At 38.1% G+C, this 21766-nt stretch overlaps 1 protein-coding gene across 1 annotated transcript; it reads left to right on the plus strand.

Moving 5' to 3' along the window:
* The first annotated feature begins 7480 nt into the window (after positions 1-7480).
* Positions 7481-18127, plus strand: LOC128638669 (ferritin heavy chain B). Its single transcript, XM_053690782.1, has 4 exons — positions 7481-7735; positions 13501-13647; positions 14245-14370; positions 17783-18127. Exons 1-4 carry the CDS (start codon positions 7634-7636, stop codon positions 17936-17938), a joined length of 531 nt encoding a protein of 176 aa, XP_053546757.1. The 5' UTR covers positions 7481-7633; the 3' UTR covers positions 17939-18127.
* Positions 18128-21766: the final 3639 nt, after the last annotated feature.

Raw genomic sequence — 21766 nt, forward strand, 5'->3', positions numbered from 1 at the left:
GGTAGCTCCGCCAGAAGGGTCCTTCCTATACCTGGAACATGCCACTATGTAGCGGAGGAAAGTGATTATAGCAGTGCCCACCCAAATAACCAGAGAGAACCAGTATTCAGGTGAAACAAAGAACAACTTTATTGTGGAAACACACTGCTTATATACACAAACACCTCTTGATAAGGAGTCTTATCAGACCCCCAGATCTCCCACCATTCCCACCCCTCCAGACAGGCTGGCGCCCCCCATAGCAGTTATAGTCTCATAGAGTCCCAGTGATATAGAGGTGGATATTCTGGGGTGACCCCAGGGGAATGCTCTCTGTCCCCAGCTGCCCCAGTCCAAAAAGCGACATGATCCGTTGCTGGGGGCCAGAGCTATGGGTGATAAAACGAACACCGGGAAAGCCATGTGAAGTAGGAGTTGTAGGGGGTCCGAAACCCCAAGTACCCAAAGGAGCTCGCTTCTGGCAATCACGCCACCTCTTGCCCGCCCTAGGGGGTACCAATCCCCAAAAGAGCAGAGCTCTGGGGTGAAGGGCAGCTGGAGCGGCCTAGGGTAAAGGTCAGCGGGTATTCAGGGAGGCACGGATGGCTGAAAAGGGGTTAGGGCGGTCAGAGATCAGCTCTTTTGTGAGGATGTACAGATCCCAAACAAGCAAAACCAAGAGTCTGGGAGATCGTGAATGCCCCGAAAAGGCCAAATCCGGTGTAAAAATGAAGGGGCTGGGTAGTAGGGGGTGGGGGTTTAGCCTTGCCGGCCTGTTATCCATGAAAGGCTTATAATCCTGTGCACTCTGTATTGCACTATTATTCTGTAGTATTTGTTGGTTTTGTTATGGAAAATTTAAATTAAAAAAAATTATATACAGTATATATATATAAAAAAAAGAATATAGACTATACAGAGAAAGTATTGTAAGCTGACATTATAACTTTCCTTTCATTTCTAGATTTTTTTTTATCCTCAAACTAGCAATCGATATAGGAGTTTAATCCCAGGGTAAAGTCTGTGAAGGGGCAGCTCATTTCAACAGTGCCCTTTCTGGCTGTTTGAAATCAGCAGAAGCTGACCCAGCAACGTATGAGCAAGAGGAGCTGCTTATCTGTGATTGTGAGATACCCTTCCCCCTTAGTTAGTCTGCAGCAATAGATATGCACTTGCACAGCCTCCCTTTACTTGTACTTATATATGTACTTATATGCTGGCAGGGTTTTCTGTGACTGCCATCTTGGAAACTCTGCAACCATATTTGGGATGACATTATCTTTACACTGTAACCAGTGTTCCCTCTAAGGCCAGTTTTGTGAGCGGCCCAGCAGTGAAACAGTTAATTAGAACAATTAGCAAACACTACACAATGTGCACTGCAAGGTGTGATTTCCTTATTAACTGTTTCATTGCTGATTGTAACTCATGGTTTTGCAAAGGGACACACAAAGGGGCTGCTCATAATGCAGGTGGAACCCAGGCCCCCGTGTAGTAAAATCAATACTGACAGCAGGCCCAGATGGGCCCTCTTGATATGTAGGCCCAGTCTCAATAGAGTCCCCTCTAGTTATGCCATTGGATGGAGGAACCTTTTATAAATAAACAGTAAAAAGGGACAATTCTATCATGTATATAAAAGAGCACTATGTAAACATATTATTATTTTTTTTCAGCATAACAAAGTATGTCAAATCTGTGCATACAACTGGATCTTAAGACTAATGAGCAACTACTTTACCTTTACACAATGACACGCCTCACAAGTATTTACACTTCCTGAACAGTCCAGGAACACTCATAACCCCCCCTCCAAAAAGAAAAATTAATATACAGGCATACCTCAGAGATACTGCGGGTTCGGTTCCAGACCACAGCAATAACTCAAATATAGCAATAAAGTGAGTCACACTAATTTTTTGGTTTCCAAGTGAATATAAATATTATATCTACACTATACTGTAATCTATTAAGTGTGAAATAGTATTATGTCTATAAAAACAATGTACATACCTTAGTTAAAAAATACTTTATTGCTAGAAAATGCTAATGATCATCTGAGCCTTCAGTGAGTCATAATCTTTTTGCTGGTGAAGTGTATATATAGGTGTGTATATATAGGTGTGTATATATAGGTGTGTATATATAGGTGTGTATATATAGGTGTGTGTATATAGGTGTGTATATATAGGTGTGTATATATATAGGTGTGTATATATATAGGTGTGTATATATAGGTGTGTATATATACAGTAGTAGGTGTGTATATATAGGTGTGTATATATAGGTGTGTATATATACAGTAGTAGGTGTGTATATATAGGTGTGTATATATAGGTGTGTATATATAGGTGTGTATATATACAGTAGTAGGTGTGTATATATGTTGGAAAAATGGCTCTGATCGACTTTCTCTATACAGGGTTGCCTCAAACCTTCAATTTGTAAAAAAAAAGCAATATCTGCAACGCGCAATAAAGCAAAGGCAATAAAACGAGGTATGCCTGTATTTCCAAATGCCCTCTTTCAGATACAACATAATAAAGAAAATGTTTTTTTGTGCCTGTTTAAGGTAAGGACAGACAACAATGAGTAAAATAATTTTCAATAAGTATTTTTTCAGCCCAATACATAAAGACAACTAGGTTTTAATGGCAAATATAAAACAAAAGACACAGTGTATCTGTTCATAAACTTTTTACTTACAGAAACATAAAAGTACAAAAAGAACCGTATTAAAGCATTTTATTATTGCACTTTTGTCGATCGTACTTATCGGCTGCCTATATGATCATAACTTGAATGATAACAGTATTTTCATATTAGAAAAATTAGATTTTGGAAAATTCACCCATATGATGTAATTCACCCATATGATGTAACATCAACTTTGTTAATCACATTCCGTCTGACCACAAGTTAGCGAATAAATACTGACAACAAAATGGACACATTGGGCTCCATTTATTAAGCAGCATATGCAGCTTTGGAGTGCCTTGGGTGCAGGCTTTTTAGAGTGCTGCTTCCTAACCTGTACACCAGCTCTTAGCTGGCGGAATAAAATTACCCCAAACAAGTCGAACCATTGTGATCGTTAAATGCGGGCAACGTGTTGCTGCCTGCTGGCTGAGAACCTGGGCAGACAGGTACATGCAAAACTGGCATTTTCTAAATGTTTGTGAGAATTGAAAGATTATTTGGAATAAATCTATTATCTTGCACATGTATATTCTGAAATGGCCATGTTATTTTAGATGTATACGTGAATATATGGTCTAGATCACTGGTTTTCAAACCTGTCCTCAAGCCTCCCCAACAGGCCAGGTTTTCAGGATTACCTTGGGTGAGAGCAGGTAAAATAACCATGTTTACTAATCAGCTAATTGTTTAACCTGTGCTCTAGTTCAGATATCCTCAATATGTGGCCTGTTAGGGAGGCCTGAGCACAGGTTTGAAAACCAGTGGTCTAGATTAATTAATCCTATATTCACCAATATTTTATAGTCTGTCAGTAGTGGGTGGGATAGAAATGTAAATATGGATATGTATTTAATAGACATATTCGTTTACGTGATATCTCGTATTGCTAACAAAATATGCAGGAAATGCGAAGAAAAACAGAAATCATAAGCGCAGCATCTGGAAAAGGCGTTTAGAAATCATGTTCTTATAAACTTAATTTTTATTTCATACTCACATTTTTGTAAAAACAAGTTAGTCATTTTGCCTTCTTAAACAGGATTTCTTTCAGCAAACGGGTCTTTGAGAACAGGGTTCAACCGTTCACCATTCCATCTTGTTTATTGGCAACATTTCACAGTAAACAGAATTCCCAGAAATCATATTTAAATTTTTTTTTTTTTTTTTTTAAAGTAATTTTTATTGAGGTGAAAAGTTGGCATACAAACACAAAAAAAAAAATTGTAGCAATAGACAATAAAAATTTAGGATGGCTTATGACAGGGTACAATGCGTAAATTCTAGGTTGGTAAACAATACATGTGGTCTCAATCACGCTAAGCATTACGTAAGACATCTTCATCTGTCACATGTATAAGAGGCAGGTAATACAGTAGTTCACGGAAATGCCAAATAAAGTATAGAACCTTCATATTTATCTAAGGGGCCGCTCTTGGGCCTCATAACAAACAATATTAAACAGTTATAACGGAAGGTAACTCCAAGGGTAAGAGGCCCCTTTTGGACCCCATCATGAAAACCTCAAATTTTAGTATAATTGCGCTATAAGGTTGGTATACAGCACACTTAAGTAAGTAAATTTAATTTAACAAGGTGGTATAGTAATAGAGAACTGTAGGTAAGACTGCAAAAAAAATAGCATTAGACAGTCCTGCACAGCTTGGGAGGAAAAGTAGTACCAATATAATTTTGTAGTGCAAGATGTAATTGTAAAACAGGGGGGAAGTAAGGTGTGGCATTGACGAGAGAAACCACATAATTCACCCTCCTAGAAATAGGAGGTATATTAAGGAGGGGGGGGGAGGTGGTAAGTTACATACGGTGGACAGAATGCGAAATAGGGGGTATATTATGTATACAGAAAAAGGTACAGACAATGTTATGTAACACTGTAAATCATATGTATGAGAAAGGTAGATAGGGTGCGAGACAGGCCAGCAGAGCGCCTTGCCAAACCTCCTAAATTAGGAGGAGTAATATAAAGAAGAAAAAGGGAAGGGCGGGGGGGGGGAGGCGGTGGAGGGGGCATATCAGATGAGTAAATGTATTAATAGCGCCTAAGTTGGGACAATGTCTCAAATAACAAATGGGTATAATAATAATGCAGGACCCGCCTGCTCTAAGGACATTATATTAAACTAAGGCATAATATTGGTTAGAAAAACCACACAGCCCACCCCCATGAAACAGGAGCTATGACACGGTGGAAGGAGGTGATAAGGTAAGTATGGTAGGCAATATATATAAGGAAAGCACCACAGCTAGTCTGGGAGTTGCACGGGAACCTGGGTCATGGAGGATCTTTAAGGAAGGGCTAGTTAAGAAATGGGTATTTTTGCTTGGCACTGAAATTCACATAAATCATTCTCCCCGCAGGAGATTGTTAGCCAGAACGTAATAGAACAGAGCTCAATGCATAAGCAGGATGGGATAGTATTTAGATTATTAAAGCAAACAGGGTATTAGTGTGTCCATGTCTAGATATGGTGTAACATAGTTAACTCTACTGGCCAGGTATGGGCCCTATACCCAGCACAAGTAAGTCTTACCATTAGATAAATACCCCATAACTAAAGGGGAAAACATGCATCACATACTGTGAAATTTAAATGCAACATGCTACACTAAACATTGTGATATTAGTGATTACTGTTTATGAACCACAGGGGCAGGATATTTAGTATAAGCCCATTTGCAGCTCAACGACTGTAGACATGGTCAGGTGACCAATCTGTTCTTGGGTTCTGAGGCTTTGTTGTTTTTCTCATATTGTGGAACTTAAAAAACAGGTGTGGGGCAACAACAAGATAATGTAACAGTCATAGAAAATACATGGAGCTAAACCATGCGAGACTCCTGGCCCACAGATATCTAAGTATAATTATGTTGAGGCATTGCTCTAAATTGAACACTTTAAGAATAAAATATATTTAAACATTAGCAGTCAAAAGTTAAACGGTGATTTCTCTCCTGTGCACATTAATGTAGTATATCTCACTATGTATAAAAACAGACACACAGTATGTTTAAGGTATAAGAATCGACATAACTATAAGGAGTGTTAGTTGTCTTGTACAATCTCACTAGCAGATCTAATAAACATATACTAAATCCTGCATTAATGTTTAAGATAACTGCCATGGAGCATAAGCATAGTCAAACTTGTAATGAACTTTAGATTGTCCGAGTCCATGTCTTAGTATAGACTTTAAGTTAGCTATAGAGCCAGGAATCATCCAGAGTGTTGTCCTTAGCGGTAAAGTTAAGTCCACATAGGCGTCAGATTAAGTGACCAGCGGTTCACTAACGACCTGTCTACAGCAGCGGGCATGGCAAGAACTTCAGGGTGTTTACCCTATACCTTGTTTTTGGCGGACCAGTGGAATGAGGAGCCTCTCAGCTAAGCATGCCAAGTTATCACTTCTGCTTTCAGGGTAGCCCGTCTCCACTATTAAGGCATTTAGAGATGATGCCCCACTAGCCCGGTCCTCACATGGTTGAATACAAGAGCCGCTGCAGACCATAGCACAGAAAGCCTGATTTCTCGCCAGGATACTATGTTCTGCTGCAGTGATGTGAGGTATGTTGAGCTGTGAGTGAACCACCACGCTAGGTTTGTCTGCAGCGCCCGGCTTTTTACCACGGTCCATATACGTGATCTGAGTTGCTTCCAAGGCGCTCCTCAACTGTGGATAAGCTGGCGGTGAGTGCTTGGTCCTCAGGGCACCCACCTTCCTCGGAGCAGTTGTGGAAGTGAGTAAATGGGCAGCGCATGCTGCAACCTCTGTTGCGGTCTGTTGAGGCGGCATGGATAGGAAGTGTTCAAACATCTCTCTGCACCCATCAATCAGGGTATGCATTTCTTCCAAAATACACTCTGCCGCCTCCATACGTAGGCAGGGTGGTAGGCTTCCAGCTAGGGAATAAAACAATAGCTCCTGGCCCGTCTCGCCTCGCTCTATGTGTATTGCCTAGGCCGCAAGATGGCTGCTCAGGAGCCTGTTATCTATATTACCCGTGTCAGGGTGAAGAGAATCTGTCTGTGTGGGGTTTCTCCTTGTAAGGGTAGTTGATCGGGGATAAACGTGCTTTCTGAGCTACAAAAATGTCAGTAAAAATAAGTTTGGACGATCGCTAAAAACATATTTTATATAGAATACAGCCGGAGCTGCTGCAAGATGCGACCGTACATCTGTAAAGCTGGCTCCGCCCCCATATTTAAATATTTTAAACTAATAAAATTTCAAAATAACGAACTTTAAATAAAAATGCTCAGTATACCAAGCATGCCCATATAAATATGGCATTCAGATTGTTTTACACTGTTTTAGTCAGTTTCTCACCTCTTGTTCTGGTATTCCTATTTACTAAAAATATGTTTTGGACTAAATTTTAGTTAACACCTTAATATAGGTGAAGTATTTATTTTATATGATAGCTTTATCCTCCCTTTCCTTGCAAATGTTGTTGAGGTATATGTTTACATAATACAAAGTGTATACTTAAAAAAAAAACTACATTATAAATCCAGCAGGTTTTGTAAATGTTATGTCTTAAAACCATGAACCTGTGGCTTTTTTTATAATGTGTGACATAGGTGAAATGGAGAAAACGTTGCTGATATTACACAATAGAAGTTGAAGGTTTGTTTAGCAATATAAGCATGTTCTTTCACCCTACTCTGATTGGCTGTGACTTGCACAGTAATGATTGGGCGCTGGCACACACTGTAAGTGCAGGGAGGAGCAGCTACTCACAGTTTTCTGGGTTTGCTGGCTATAAATACAGAGCTCTTTTGTGCAGTTCTCAAAGCACATTTGGCTCAGAGTAGAGTTCTTGCTTCAACAGTGTTTGAACGGAATTCTCTCTCAGTCCCCGTTATTCTTAAAACCTCTCTCTTTACTATTTTTCTTTGTAACTCTTTTGCGCCACCCGCAACCACCAATACACCGTAATGGAGTCCCAGGTGCGCCAAAATTTCCACCGTGACTGCGAAGCTGCCATCAACCGCATGGTGAACATGGAGATGTATGCGTCCTACGTCTACTTATCCATGGTGAGTTTATTTATGTATGCTACTGTATGGTATTTAAAAAGACATAATAGTACTATAATAAAATGATTGAATCCATTAGAGCATTTTATTATTGCAGAAATTCTTGGATGTAATTATGTGTTTAACCCCCCAAATGGGTTAAACACATGAATAATATACTGAAGCAGACTCACTACCATGAAAGTCCTGGACAGGTTATGGCAGCTCCTAAGATAATTTTAAAGGGCAATTATAGTAAAACATATTACATTCAGTAATCCATTAGAGCATGTAATTTTAACACTTTCAACCCTAGACTACTGTGTGTTTAACCCCAGCAAAGTGGCTAAACACAGTGGAAATACTGCTTGGGACTTACAGAGCACTGCTTGTCCTGAGAGGAAAACGCTGCAAATCCAATGAGCAGCGCTAGTTCCACATCTGAGTCGTGCAACTAACGCTGATGAGTCCTGAGCAATATTTCTTATATGTGTTTAACCCCTTTGCAGGGTTAAACATTCATTAGTCTAGCATCAATAGTCTTAAAATGACATGTTCTAATGGATTAATAGATATATTAGAATTTTTTATCATGTATATGAAAGAGCAACAGTTAAACATATTTAAAAATATCCCCAGTAAACGTTTTTTAGATAAACTTTTCGATACGGTTGTGATAGACCATATAAAGAAAAATATTTGTGCAATAATAAAAGAATTAATTACTTTACATAACTCTGTTAAAAAATGTTTTAATCTAAAAATTTGTAAGAGACAGAAAGTTGACAATTTGTTTTACCTTCTAGGAAAACAAAGAGTTAACTCATTTTAATGTTTCCATTCCACTTTTTTTTTTTTTTTTAAATCTTTTCTGTGGGGGGAAAAAATATGCAGCTTCATAGTGAGTAAGATATATGGAAATCAGCAGGTTAATGCTACTAAGTTTGGTGTCTGATACAAACCAAGGTGCCTATTAAGTTTCTATATTTGTCTGCATAATCATAAAAGTAAATAATTTAAATTTAAAAACCCCCACCTGTTTTACATAGTTTTATTGGGTAATATTGTGCCAAACTTTCACTGCCCCAATGTTTCCATAACCTGAATGTTGAGGAGAACCTCTGTTGACAAATGTCATAGACTGCCACAACACGTTGGTTTGTTACACTCTTTGGCATCTAAGGAGTAGGTTTGTTCATTTTTTTGATAAACAGTTCTGTTTTCAATGTAAATTATTCATCAAAAATCTCCAAGAAATGTCAGTTATAGCTGTAGCTATTAATTATGTGATGAATGGGAAGCATTTAATGAGCCAATGAATCAGAAAGTTTAGACTCTGTCAAAACATAAATACAAATAATGTCCATTTGCCTTGTGTTTGTAAAAGGTAATTTGCACCCCTATTGTCACAGCTTTGTTATGTGCCATATACCAAATACAGCATTTCTCATAAATATCTAATTCTGGAAACAGCTGGCATTAGCACCAGGTTGACAATTATATAAAAAAAAAATAATAATAAAAAAAAAAAAAGAGAGAAAAAGAAATTGCTTTGAGCTACTAGATAATGAGATCACTTGCATTTGCAGAAAACTTTTCAAGTCTTCCCTTGGTCCACCTCTAGGGGGAGATATTGTTGAACTATAGCTAAGAGTGTGCTGTTTTGTGATGTTTATCACTGCAGTATGGCTCTCCCTGTGCCTCAGCGACAGATATTAAAGGGCCATTATACACTCATTTTTTCTTTGCATAAATGTTTTGTAGATGATCTATTTATAAAGCCCATAAAGTTTTGTTTTTTTTAAAAAATGTATAATTTTGCTTAATTTTAAATAACATTGCTCTGATTTTCAGACCCCTAACCAAGCCCCAAAGTTTTATTTGAATACCGTCAGCTGCCTTCTCCAGCTTGCTCCTGTTTGTGTAAAGGGTCTTTTCATATGCAAAAGAAGGGGGAGTGTCTTATTTCCCACTGGTAGTGGGCTTTCCAGCTGGGAGTGTCTTATTTCCCACTTGCAGTGGGCTTTCCAGCTGCCTTTTCAACAGAGATAAACTGAAAGCTTCTAAGTATGTTTTTTAAACCATTTTATACTGGATTTTTATATCAGTATCTGTGCATCTTATTCTTTATAGTAGTGTCTATTACATGCAGTTATATGAAAATGAGTGTATACTGTCCCTTTAACAACCATTATGAAAACTCTTCACCTTGCTCCAAGACAATTGTATTCTGATCAGTATTTGCAGGACATCATACATAGTCACTTAAAGCTTATGCTGCTAATTATATGCCTTTCTGGAGATAATTAATACATTACATTATTGCTTTAAAGGGACAGAAAACCCCCAACATTTTCTGTCATTATTCAGATAGAACATACAATTTAAAACAACTTTCCAATGTACTTAAGTTGTCAAATTTACTTCATTCTCTTGGTATCCTCTGTTGAAGGAGCAACAATGCACTACTGGCAGCTAGCGGAACACATTTGATGAGTCAATGACAAGGGGCATTTATGCACAGCTACCAATCACCAGCTAGCTTCCAGCAGTGCATTTCTACTTCTGGGCCAAGGTATGAGTTTTAAAAAAGAATGAAGCTAATAATTATATACTATAAGTAAAATGAAAAGTTTAAAATTGCATCTTTTATTTAAATTGCTAAAGGCCTTTACTGTCCCTTTAAGTACTACACTGGTGTTTAGGGATTTACTTACTGAGTATGCTATGCTGGGAGATAATGGACAGCACTGCATTAGAACAGTTCTCCTAAGATATCTATACCTCTATCATCTATAAATATATATATACACACACACATACACACATACACACACATACACACATACATACACACATACACACATACCAGTTCTCCTAAGATATCTATACCTCTATCATCTATAAATATATATATATACACACACATACACACATACACACACATACACACATACATACACATACACACATACATACACACATACACACACACATACCAGTTCTCCTAAGATATCTATACCTCTATCATCTATAAATATATATATATATATATATATATATATACACACACATACACATATACACATACACACACACACACATATATATATATATATATATATATATATATACATACACATACATACACATACATACACCATACCTCCCAACATTTCAAAATTAAAAAGAGGGACACCCCCCCCCCCCCCGCAAAAAAAATGAAATGTGGTGGGCGGGGCTTAAAAAATCATAAGACCAAAGTAATAAAAATAAAATTCTAAATAAAGTCATATATTTTAATACACTTAGGCAGCAAATCAAACACAAGCTCAAACCACTGGTATGGCTATGTGAGCGCTGTATTTAATTAGCCTTTGCAAAGACATTGCTAAATATTTTTATCTTAATTGCACATTTTTATTAATAAATTCTTTAAAACTACTCTCTGCATTCCCCATTAATATTCTAGATTCTGGCCTTTAAAGTCAGCAGAAATGCACAGTAGCACACTACATAGCATACACTTACACATGCAGATACACACACACTACATAGCATACACTTATACATGCAGATACACACACACTACATAGCATACACTTATACATGCAGATACACACACACTACATAGCATACACTTACACATGCAGATACACACACACACACACACTTCATAGCATACACTTACACATGCAGATACACACACACTACATAGCATACACTTATACATGCAGATATGTACACACTGCATAGCATACACTTATACATGCAGATACACACACACTACATAGCATACACTTATACATGAAGATACACACACACACACTACATAGTATACACTTATACATGCAGATACACACACTACATAGCATACACTTACACATGCAGATACACACACACTACATAGCATACACTTACACATGCAGATACACACACACTACATAGCATACACTTATACATGCAGATACACACACACTACATAGCATACACTTACACATGCAGATACACACACACACTACATAGCATACACTTATACATGCAGATACACACACACTACATAGCATACACTTATACATGCAGATACACACACACTACATAGCATACACTTACACATGCAGATACACACACACTACATAGCATACACTTATACATGCAGATACACACACACTACATAGCATACACTTATACATGCAGACACACACACTACATAGCATACACTTATACATGCAGTATACACTTATACACTACATAGCATACACTTATACATGCAGACATACACACTACATAGCATACACTTATACATGCAGTATACACTTATACATGCAGATACACAGACACTACATAGTATACACTTATACATGCAGACACACACACACACACACTACATAGCATACACTTATACATGCAGATACACACACACACTACATAGCATACACTTATACATGCAGCATACACTTATACATGCAGATACACAGACACTACATAGTATACACTTATACATGCAGACACACACACACTACATAGCATACACTTATACATGCAGATACACACTTATACATGCAGATACACACACACTACATAGCTTACATTTATACATGCAGACACACACACACTACATAGCTTACATTTATACATGCAGACACACACACACTACATAGTATACACTTATACATGCAGACACACACACACTACATAGCATACACTTATACATGCAGATACACACACACACTACATAGCATACACTTATACATGCAGACACACACACTACATAGCATACACTTATACATGCAGTATACACTTATACATGCAGATACACAGACACTACATAGTATACACTTATACATGCAGACACACACACACACACACACTACATAGCATACACTTATACATGCAGATACACACACACACACTACATAGCATACACTTATACATGCAGCATACACTTATACATGCAGATACACAGACACTACATAGTATACACTTATACATGCAGACACACACACACTACATAGCATACACTTATACATGCAGCATACACTTATACATGCAGATACACAGACACTACATAGTATACACTTATACATGCAGACACACACACACTACATAGCATACACTTATACATGCAGATACACACTTATACATGCAGATAGATACACACACTACATAGCTTACATTTATACATGCAGACACACACACACACTACATAGCATAAACTTATACATACAGATACACACACACAGTTATGGATACAGATAGACACACACACTACATCATATATGGGTATCTGTAATTCATTGTATGGGGTCCTGGGGTTGGCAAGCACATTAGCTGGTAGTCTGCGGCTGCCACTGCTCATTGTATAAAACTGAAGGCATGCTAGTATTATCACCAGGGGTTAGATATCATCATTACCAGAGGTAGGTTAGAGAGGTCACCATTACCCGTGGTCAGAGTGTATACAGCCTTCTTACTCCTGCTTAACCCACACACCATTCCTTTTCCACAGGGAATATAACAGGTATCTAACCCTGTTAGAGCAAAGCCAGAGCTGCTTCTGAGTATGGGCCCAACAGAATTTAAAAAAAAAAAAAAAAAAATTTTTTTTTTTTTTAAATGCCTGGGGCAAATCGGGACAGATGGCTAGCAACTCGGGACAGAGGGACAGACCCCTAAAATCGGGACTGTCCCGCGAAAATCGGGACAGTTGGGGGGTATGCATACATACACACAAACTAATTATATAGCCTGTCTCTTCTTGTAACAATGTTATTTACTTTCTCCAGTCTTACTACTTTGACCGTGATGATGTTTCCCTTCATAACGTGGCCAAGTTCTTCAAGGAACAAAGTCATGAAGAGAGGGAGCACGCAGAGAAGTTCCTTAAACTCCAGAACAAGCGCGGTGGACGTGTTGTCCTGCAGGATATCAAGGTGAGTGAAACATAAGGTACCTAGGGGCCTGGAATCCTAAACTAGATAAAGGTTTAATTCTGTATTTGAATAATTTAGAATCAATAGTTTGTTCTGATTATTACAGTCTAGATGAATTTATTAGAAGTCATTTTGCACAGGAAATGTAATCGATTTTGTACTTGGTATATATCCCGATATTCAGTATAAGTTGTCCAGTAAACCAGCAAGAACGCTATCTCCCTATTTCTTAATCTAGGCACACTGCACTTACATTTTTTTATAGTCTTCAAGCTCCTACTGGACATAAACAGAATAAATCCAGTTACATTATTGTTGTTGTAATACAAAGACATACATTATTGTTGTTGTAATACAAAGACATACATTATTGTTGTTGTAATACAAAGACATACATTATTGTTGTTGTAATACAAAGACATACATTATTGTGGATAACTACAATTATTTGTATTATAGTCTTCACTGAACCACTCTAACAATGTCCCAAATTAAGGTTTGTTTAAAAAAAAAAAAAAAGGAATTGTTGTAATAGAAAAAAGCATCATCTTTCTAAATGTTACTGTGATTGTCTGAAATCTTTTTTTTTTAAATCAGAAACCAGAGAGAGATGAGTGGTCCAACACCCTGGAAGCTATGCAAGCTGCCCTCCAACTGGAGAAGACTGTGAACCAGGCTCTTCTAGACCTGCACAAACTGGCAACTGACAACAGCGACCCACATGTGAGTACTTTTTTTTACATTTTCTGCTCCTATATTATGGGTTATTTGCAAACTGAGGTGAACATTTTTCATGGAAAGCTTAAAGGGGCAGTAAACTTAAAAACTAATGTTATATAATTTTGCACATTGTGAAGAATTATATATTATTAGCTTACCGGCAAATTTATACACTAAAGTATTGCAGAGAAATTTTATGTAAAAGCTCCTTTTTCCAGAACGCCGCTCCTTGCTCTACTGAGTGGGTCTGGTTTTTCCACAGCGCATTGCGGCAACACTGTCTAGTCACAGTGTGCCCGGTCGTGCCATTAAAATGAATGTAGCTCGCTCCTGCTACTAGACCAGAGCGTAAGCGAGCTACAATCATTTTAATGGCGCGACCGGGCACACTGTGACTAGACAGTGTTGCCGCGATGCGCTGTGGACAAACCAGACCCACTCAGTAGAGCAAGGAGCGGCGTTCTGGAAAAAGTCGCTTTTACATTAAATTTCTCTGCAATACTTTAGTGTATAAATCTGCCGGTAAGCTAATGTGATATAATTCTGCACATTAGTTTGTAAGTTTACTGCCCCTTTAATTTATTTAAACATATAAATGTAAGCAGACAGGACATTTAAATCCATCTGCGCACAATAATGTGACATTAGACACACTACTGAGCAGGACACAGTTGGTGATTTGCAGCTACCTGAGTATGCTGCACCTTATTGGCTCACCAGTCTTGTCCTGCTCATAAACAGCAATATTTTGTGTCTCCTGAGTTGGACTTCAACTATGTAATTAATGGTATAGGAAAGTCAAAATTAAACTTGCATGATTCAGGTAGAGCATGTAATTTTAAGCACTTTTAAAACTTCTGTTTTTTGAAATGTGCTTCATTCTCTTCATATCCCTTGTCGGAAAAAAAATATGCACATATACTACACTAGTGGGAGCTAGTTCCTAATTGGTGCCTGCACACATTTGTCTCTTGTGATTGGCTAACTAGATGTGTTCAGCATTGCACTGTTGTTCCTATCTAACCATTTCCAAACTACAAATGTTATTGCATACTTTACTATAATGCATCTCTCCTTTAGTTAGAGAAATATAGGGTATGCCCCATAGTGAGATACACAGATATCAAGGTAAAATTTGTCTTTTCAGAATCCTGTGAAGGACTTCTTATCACTGACAGATCTTTTTAGAGAACCTACTAGTACACAATTATGTGATAATAGAATGCTCTCATTAATTAGAGAATTTGTTTATAGCATTAAAATGTCCCTTTAATTACACATTGGAATGATCATAAGACAGATCTTTTTAGAGAACCTCACCTAAGTGGAGAGTTTAGTGAATCAGGCCCATAGCTACTAGTACACAATTATGTGATAATAGAATGTTCTAATTGATTAGAGTATTTTATTATAGCATTAGAATGTCCCTTTAATTACACATTGGAATGATCATAAGACAGGTCTTTTATGAGCAATGTGAAAAGTCTAATGCTGGTGGAATAAAATAATTTATAGGTTTCCGTCTAATTGCACATATTGTCTCTCAACCTTTTTAGTAAAAATCTCTGAAAGCGTAATACTTTTAAAAGGAAGAGAAATACAGTGTCCTGTTAAATGTAACTTTCTAAGCAAAGCTGTTACAAATCGTGTAGATCCCTAAAAGGAACTGAATACTTCTCAAAAAAACAACAAGTTTGCTCAGCACTGAGAGGGTAAAACCATAGGCTTATTAAAGGGATTTTAATCTCTAAATACATTGCATGCACCTCCCGCTCATTCTGGGTACCACCATTTTGGAGCCTAGGTAACACTACAGTTATCTGAAGGAGAGTTGCTACACATGTACAGTCACATATCAGCACAACAAGGCAGTGAAAGCCAGATTTCAACATGGCGGCACCCATGACTAGTGGGAGGAGGGGAATAACCTCATTATACTATACGTTAGGGTTGCCACCTTTATTTGAGGCCAAACCCGAACACACTTGCGCCATGCACAGCACAGCAACCTTTTTTTCCATAAATACCATATAACTCGCACATAGATATTCACACACTCTATATCTCACATACACAAACTCTCACACTCACTATATCTCAAACGCACACTCACACCCTATCACACTCACACATTCTATATCTCACATACACACATGCTCACACACACACATACACACTATCTCACATACACACACTCACACAATTTTATATCTCACATACACACATGCTCACACACACACACACATACACACTATATCTCACATATACACACTCACACCCTATCACACTCACACATTCTATAGCTCACATACACACATGATCACACACACTATATCTCACATACACACACTCACACTCAAACACACGTACACATTCTATATCTCACATACACACATGCTCACACACACACACACATACACACTATATCTCACGTACACACACTCACACCCTATCACACTCACACATTCTATATCTCACATACACACATGATCACACACACTATATCTCACATACACACACTCACACTCAAACACACGTACACATTCTATATCTCACATACACACATGCTCACACACACACATACATACACACTATATCTCACGTACACACACTCACACTCTATCACACTCACACATTCTATATCTCACATACACACATGCTCACACACACACTATTTCTCACATACACACACTTACACCCTAACACACTCACACATTCTTTATCTCATACACACTCTCTCACAAACACTCACACAAAAACACTAAAGCTCTCACATACACACACTCTCTCACACACTAACACACACACATACTCACACACATAAAGACACTAAAGCTTTCTCACACTCACACACTCTCTCACACACACACTCTCTCACATACTAACACACATTCTCACTCATACACACTCAAATACACTCATTCTTTCATGCACACACAGAAAGACATTGAGAAACACTAAGACGCACTCCCACACAAAGACACACACACTCAAGAGAGAAATAACTGTAGGCAAGTGCAGTATGTTGCTAATGAACAATGTCCAGGCCTGACTCAAACCCGGACATACAAATGGAAACTGAACTGTTTGGGTCATTCCCGGACAGGTGGCAACCCTACTATACGTATATATAAAATGCATCTTGTTTAATGTCCCTTTACAATTATATCGCCTCCACCTATTGACAGCACTTAAAATATAACATTTTGCAATGGCAAAACAAGAGTACGATTTCCCCCTATCATATGGTTTTCACTTCTTGTAAAACAAGTTGCTATTGTTTTTATACAAACCACTGAGTAATGAAGTTGTTCAATTGCTTAACCTATTTGTTTTTGTGTACTGCAAGCTCAGTTTAGTTCTATTAAATGTTGCTATTGTAACATCTAAGTGATGTGTCGATTCCTGTTTGCAGTTCTGTGACTTTCTGGAGTCTGAGTACCTGGAGGAGCAGGTGAAGTCCATTAAAAAGCTTGGAGACTACATCACTAACCTGAAGCGCCTGGGGGTGCCCCAGAACGGCATGGGCGAGTACCTGTTTGACAAGCACACCCTGGGGGAGAGCAGCTAAACTCAATGCCCTGGGAGAAAGAATACAGCCAGATGCATCACATATGTCTCTTTACTGCAGTATAAGTGCAACACCTGGCAGACCTTAGGGATGCTGAGATATGTTGTTTGTTGATGTGCTGTAAATCTTATAATATCTGATGTGCTTGTCAACATGCTTTCAATAAAATGTTTTTTTTAGAATTCTAAAGGTATCTTGCCTGGGTTTATGACTGGTAAAGGAAGAGTTCATTGATAAACTTGTACTAAAACAGGAAACTACTGCTTTGACTAAGGGACAATTACAACTCTTGCTCAGATAGGAAGATCACATTTTTATTTTTTTGTCTGGAGACTGGAGTGACATTTTTTTTTTAAACATTCATTATGCATATTAAAGACCAATTATGCATATTAAAAAGCCTGTTTGTATGAGACAATATCTTTTATTTATATTGTATTAAAAACTATCAGGAAATACATGTTGCATGCTTAAAGGGACAGTAAAGTTATAATTATACATTCATGATTTAGACAGAGCATACAATTTTAAACAACTTTCCAATTTACTTCTATTATTTAATTTGCTTCCTTCTCTTATTATCCTTTGCTAAAAGGTTTATCTAGGAAAGCTCAGGAGCAGCAATGAACCTAGGTTTTAGCTGCTGATTGGTGGCTGCATATATATACCGATTGTCATTGGCTTACCCATGTGTTTAGTTAGAAACCAGTAGTGCATTGCTGCTTCTTCAACAAATGATACCAAGAGAATAAAGGAAATTAGAGAATAGAAGTAAATTGGAAAGTATTTTCAAATTGTATGTTCTACGTAAATCATGAAAGAACAATTTCGGGGTTTCATGTCCCTTTAAAGGGACATGAAACCCCAATTTTTCTTTCATTATTCAGATACAGCATGTGATTTCAAACTACATTCCAATTTACTTCTGCTATCTAATTTGTTTTGTTTTCTTGGTATTCATGTGTTGAAAAACATACCTAGGTAGGCTTAGCAGCTGGGAGCTGGCTGCTGCTTGGTGGCTGCACAAATGCACACTGGCAGAAAAAAGGGTACAGTTGGGGTCCATTTGTGAACACTTAGGGTACAACTGCTGTGGTTGTACCCTCAATGGATCATAATTACACCTTAAGGAACTAATATGTACCATTTAGCGGTAAATAAGGTACAAATATGTTTCCAACTGTCAAAGGGTCCATGTCTGTACCATTTAATCCCCCAAAAAAGGTACAATTACTTGTGTGACTAAAAGGTTGAGGGGGATGGGTGGTTCAAGGCTGCTAAACCCTGCAAGTCTATATAATTTGTTCACCTCAATTATTAATTGAACAAATAACTGGCAGTCACCAAAAATGAATTCAACATACATGTTGTACAACAAAATAATTATTGTTCAATGGTTGTTGGTTATATGCAAGTGGTGGGCAAGGCAACAAAAAATAATAACTCATATCTTCAGTGACACTGTGTTGCTGGTTCTAAATAGCACACAAGCAATTAACATTTTAATGTTTATATTTAGAGCATCAAGAAGATAACTCTTAAAGATAAAGCAAATTTATTAACTAAAATTACAGAGAAATGTTTTCGTTTTAAACTAAAATAAACAATAGCTGTTTAACCCCTTAATGACCACAGCACTTTTCCATTTTCTGTCCGTTTGGGACCAAGGCTATTTTTACATTTCTGCGGTGTTTGTGTTTAGCTGTAATTTTCCTCTTACTCATTTACTGTACCCACACATATTATATACCATTTTTCTCGCCATTAAATGGACTTTCTAAAGATACCATTATTTTCATCATATCTTAACATTTACTATAAAAAAAATTATAAAATATGAGGAAAAAATCGAAAAAAACACATTTTTTCTAACTTTGACCCCCAAAATCTGTTACATATCTACAACCACCAAAAAACACCCATGCTAAATAGTTTCAAAATTTTATCCTGAGTTTAGAAATACCAAATGTTTACATGTTCTTTGCTTTTTTTGTAACTTATAGGGCCATAAATACAAGTAGCACTTTGCTATTTCCAAACCATTATTTTTTTTCAAAATTAGTGCTAGTTACATTAGAACACTAATATCTTTCAGGAATCTCTGAATATCCATTGACATGTATATATATATATTTTTTTTAGTAGACAACCCAAAGTATTGATCTAGGCCCATTTTGGTATATTTCATGCCACCATTTTACCGCCAAATGCGATCAAATACAAAAAATCGTTCACTTTTTCACAAATTATTTCACAAACTTTTGGTTTCTCACTGAAATTATTTACAAACCGCTTGTGCAATTATGGCATAAATGGTTGTAAATTCTTCTCTGGGATCCCCTTTGTTCAGAAATAGCAGACATATATGGCTTTGGCATTGCTTTTTGGTAATTAGAAGGTCGCTAAATGCCACTGTGCACCACACGTGTATTATGCCCAGCAGTGAAGGGGTTAATTAGGGAGCATGTAGGGAGCATTTTGGGGTAATTTTAGCTTTAGTGTAGTGTAGTAGACAACCCCAACTATTGATCTAGGCCCATTTTGGTATATTTCATGCCACAATTTCACCGCCAAATGCAATCAAATTAAAAAAAACATTAACTTTTTCACAATTTTAGGTTTCTCACTGAAATCATTTACAAACAGCTTATGTAATTATGGCACAAATGGTTGTAAATGCTTCTCTGGGATCCCCTTTGTTCAGAAATAGCAGACATATATGGCTTTGGCGATGCTTTTTGGTAATTAGAAGGCCGCTAAAGGCTGCTGCGCATCACGCGTGTATTATGGCTAGCAGTGAAGGGGTTAATTATGTAGCTTGTAGGGAACTTGCAGGGTTAATTTTAGCTTTAGTGTAGAGCTCAGCTTCCCACCTGAAACATCAGACCCCCTGATGCTTCCCAAATAGCTCTCTTCCCTCCCCCACCCCACAATTGTCCCCGCCATCTTAAGTACTGGCAGAAACTCTGCCAGTACTAAAATAAAAGGTATATTTGGGCTTTTTTGAGGGTTTTTTTTTAGCATATTTACATATGCTGCTGTGTAGGATCCCCCCTTAGCCCCCAACCTCACAGATCCCCCACCAAACAGCTCTCTAACCCTCCCCCTCTGCCTTAATGGGCGCCATCTTGGGTACTGGCAGCTGTCTGCCAGTACCCAGTTTAGAAAAAAATGTGCTTTTTTTTTTAAAAAAATCCCTTTTTCTGTAGTGTAGCTCCCCCCACACCCAAGAACAACCCCCCACCCCTCCAAGATCCCTTTGACTGCTGTTTATTTTTTTTAATATTTGCCCTTTTCCCCCACATAGTTACATTCTCATTTTCTGTAGTATAGCGGTTCCCACCCGCTCCCGCCCTGTGCACGTGCCCGCCCGCCGCCCTTTGTGCACGCGCGCGCACCCGTGCGCGCCCCCGTCAGCTCCGCCCCCGATCCCGCCCCCCTCCACCTTACACGGCCCATCAATGGCCGCCCACCCGCCTCCCAAGTCAGCTCCCACCCACCAACGATACCGGCCATCGATGTCCGGTGCAGAGAGGGCCACAGAGTGGCTCTCTCTGCATCGGATGGCCATGCAGCGTTATTGCAGGATGCCTCCATATCGAGGCATCACTGCAATAACCGGAAAGCAGCTGGAAGCGAGCAGGATCGCTTCCAGCTGCTTTCCACACCGAGGACGTGCAGGGTACGTCCTCAGGCGTTAACTGCCTTTTTTTTGAGGACGTACCCTGCACGTCCTTGGTCGTTAAGGGGTTAAGAACCTGTTTTAAAAAAAAATAAAATAAAATTGTAACCATTCCCCAGTCACATGCATGGACATTGTGTAACACT

This window comes from Bombina bombina, chromosome 8 (assembly GCF_027579735.1).
Source record: "Bombina bombina isolate aBomBom1 chromosome 8, aBomBom1.pri, whole genome shotgun sequence".
NCBI lineage: Eukaryota > Metazoa > Chordata > Amphibia > Anura > Bombinatoridae > Bombina > Bombina bombina.

Bases quoted from the DNA above. Each gene is read 5' to 3' on its own strand.
- LOC128638669 (XM_053690782.1), top strand. From the start codon at position 7,634: ATGGAGTCCCAGGTGCGCCAAAATTTCCACCGTGACTGCGAAGCTGCC. The intron at 13,648-14,244 runs GTGAGTGAAACA...TTTTTAAATCAG, and splicing joins TTGTCCTGCAGGATATCAAG to AAACCAGAGAGAGATGAGTG. The intron at 14,371-17,782 runs GTGAGTACTTTT...TCCTGTTTGCAG, and splicing joins CTGACAACAGCGACCCACAT to TTCTGTGACTTTCTGGAGTC.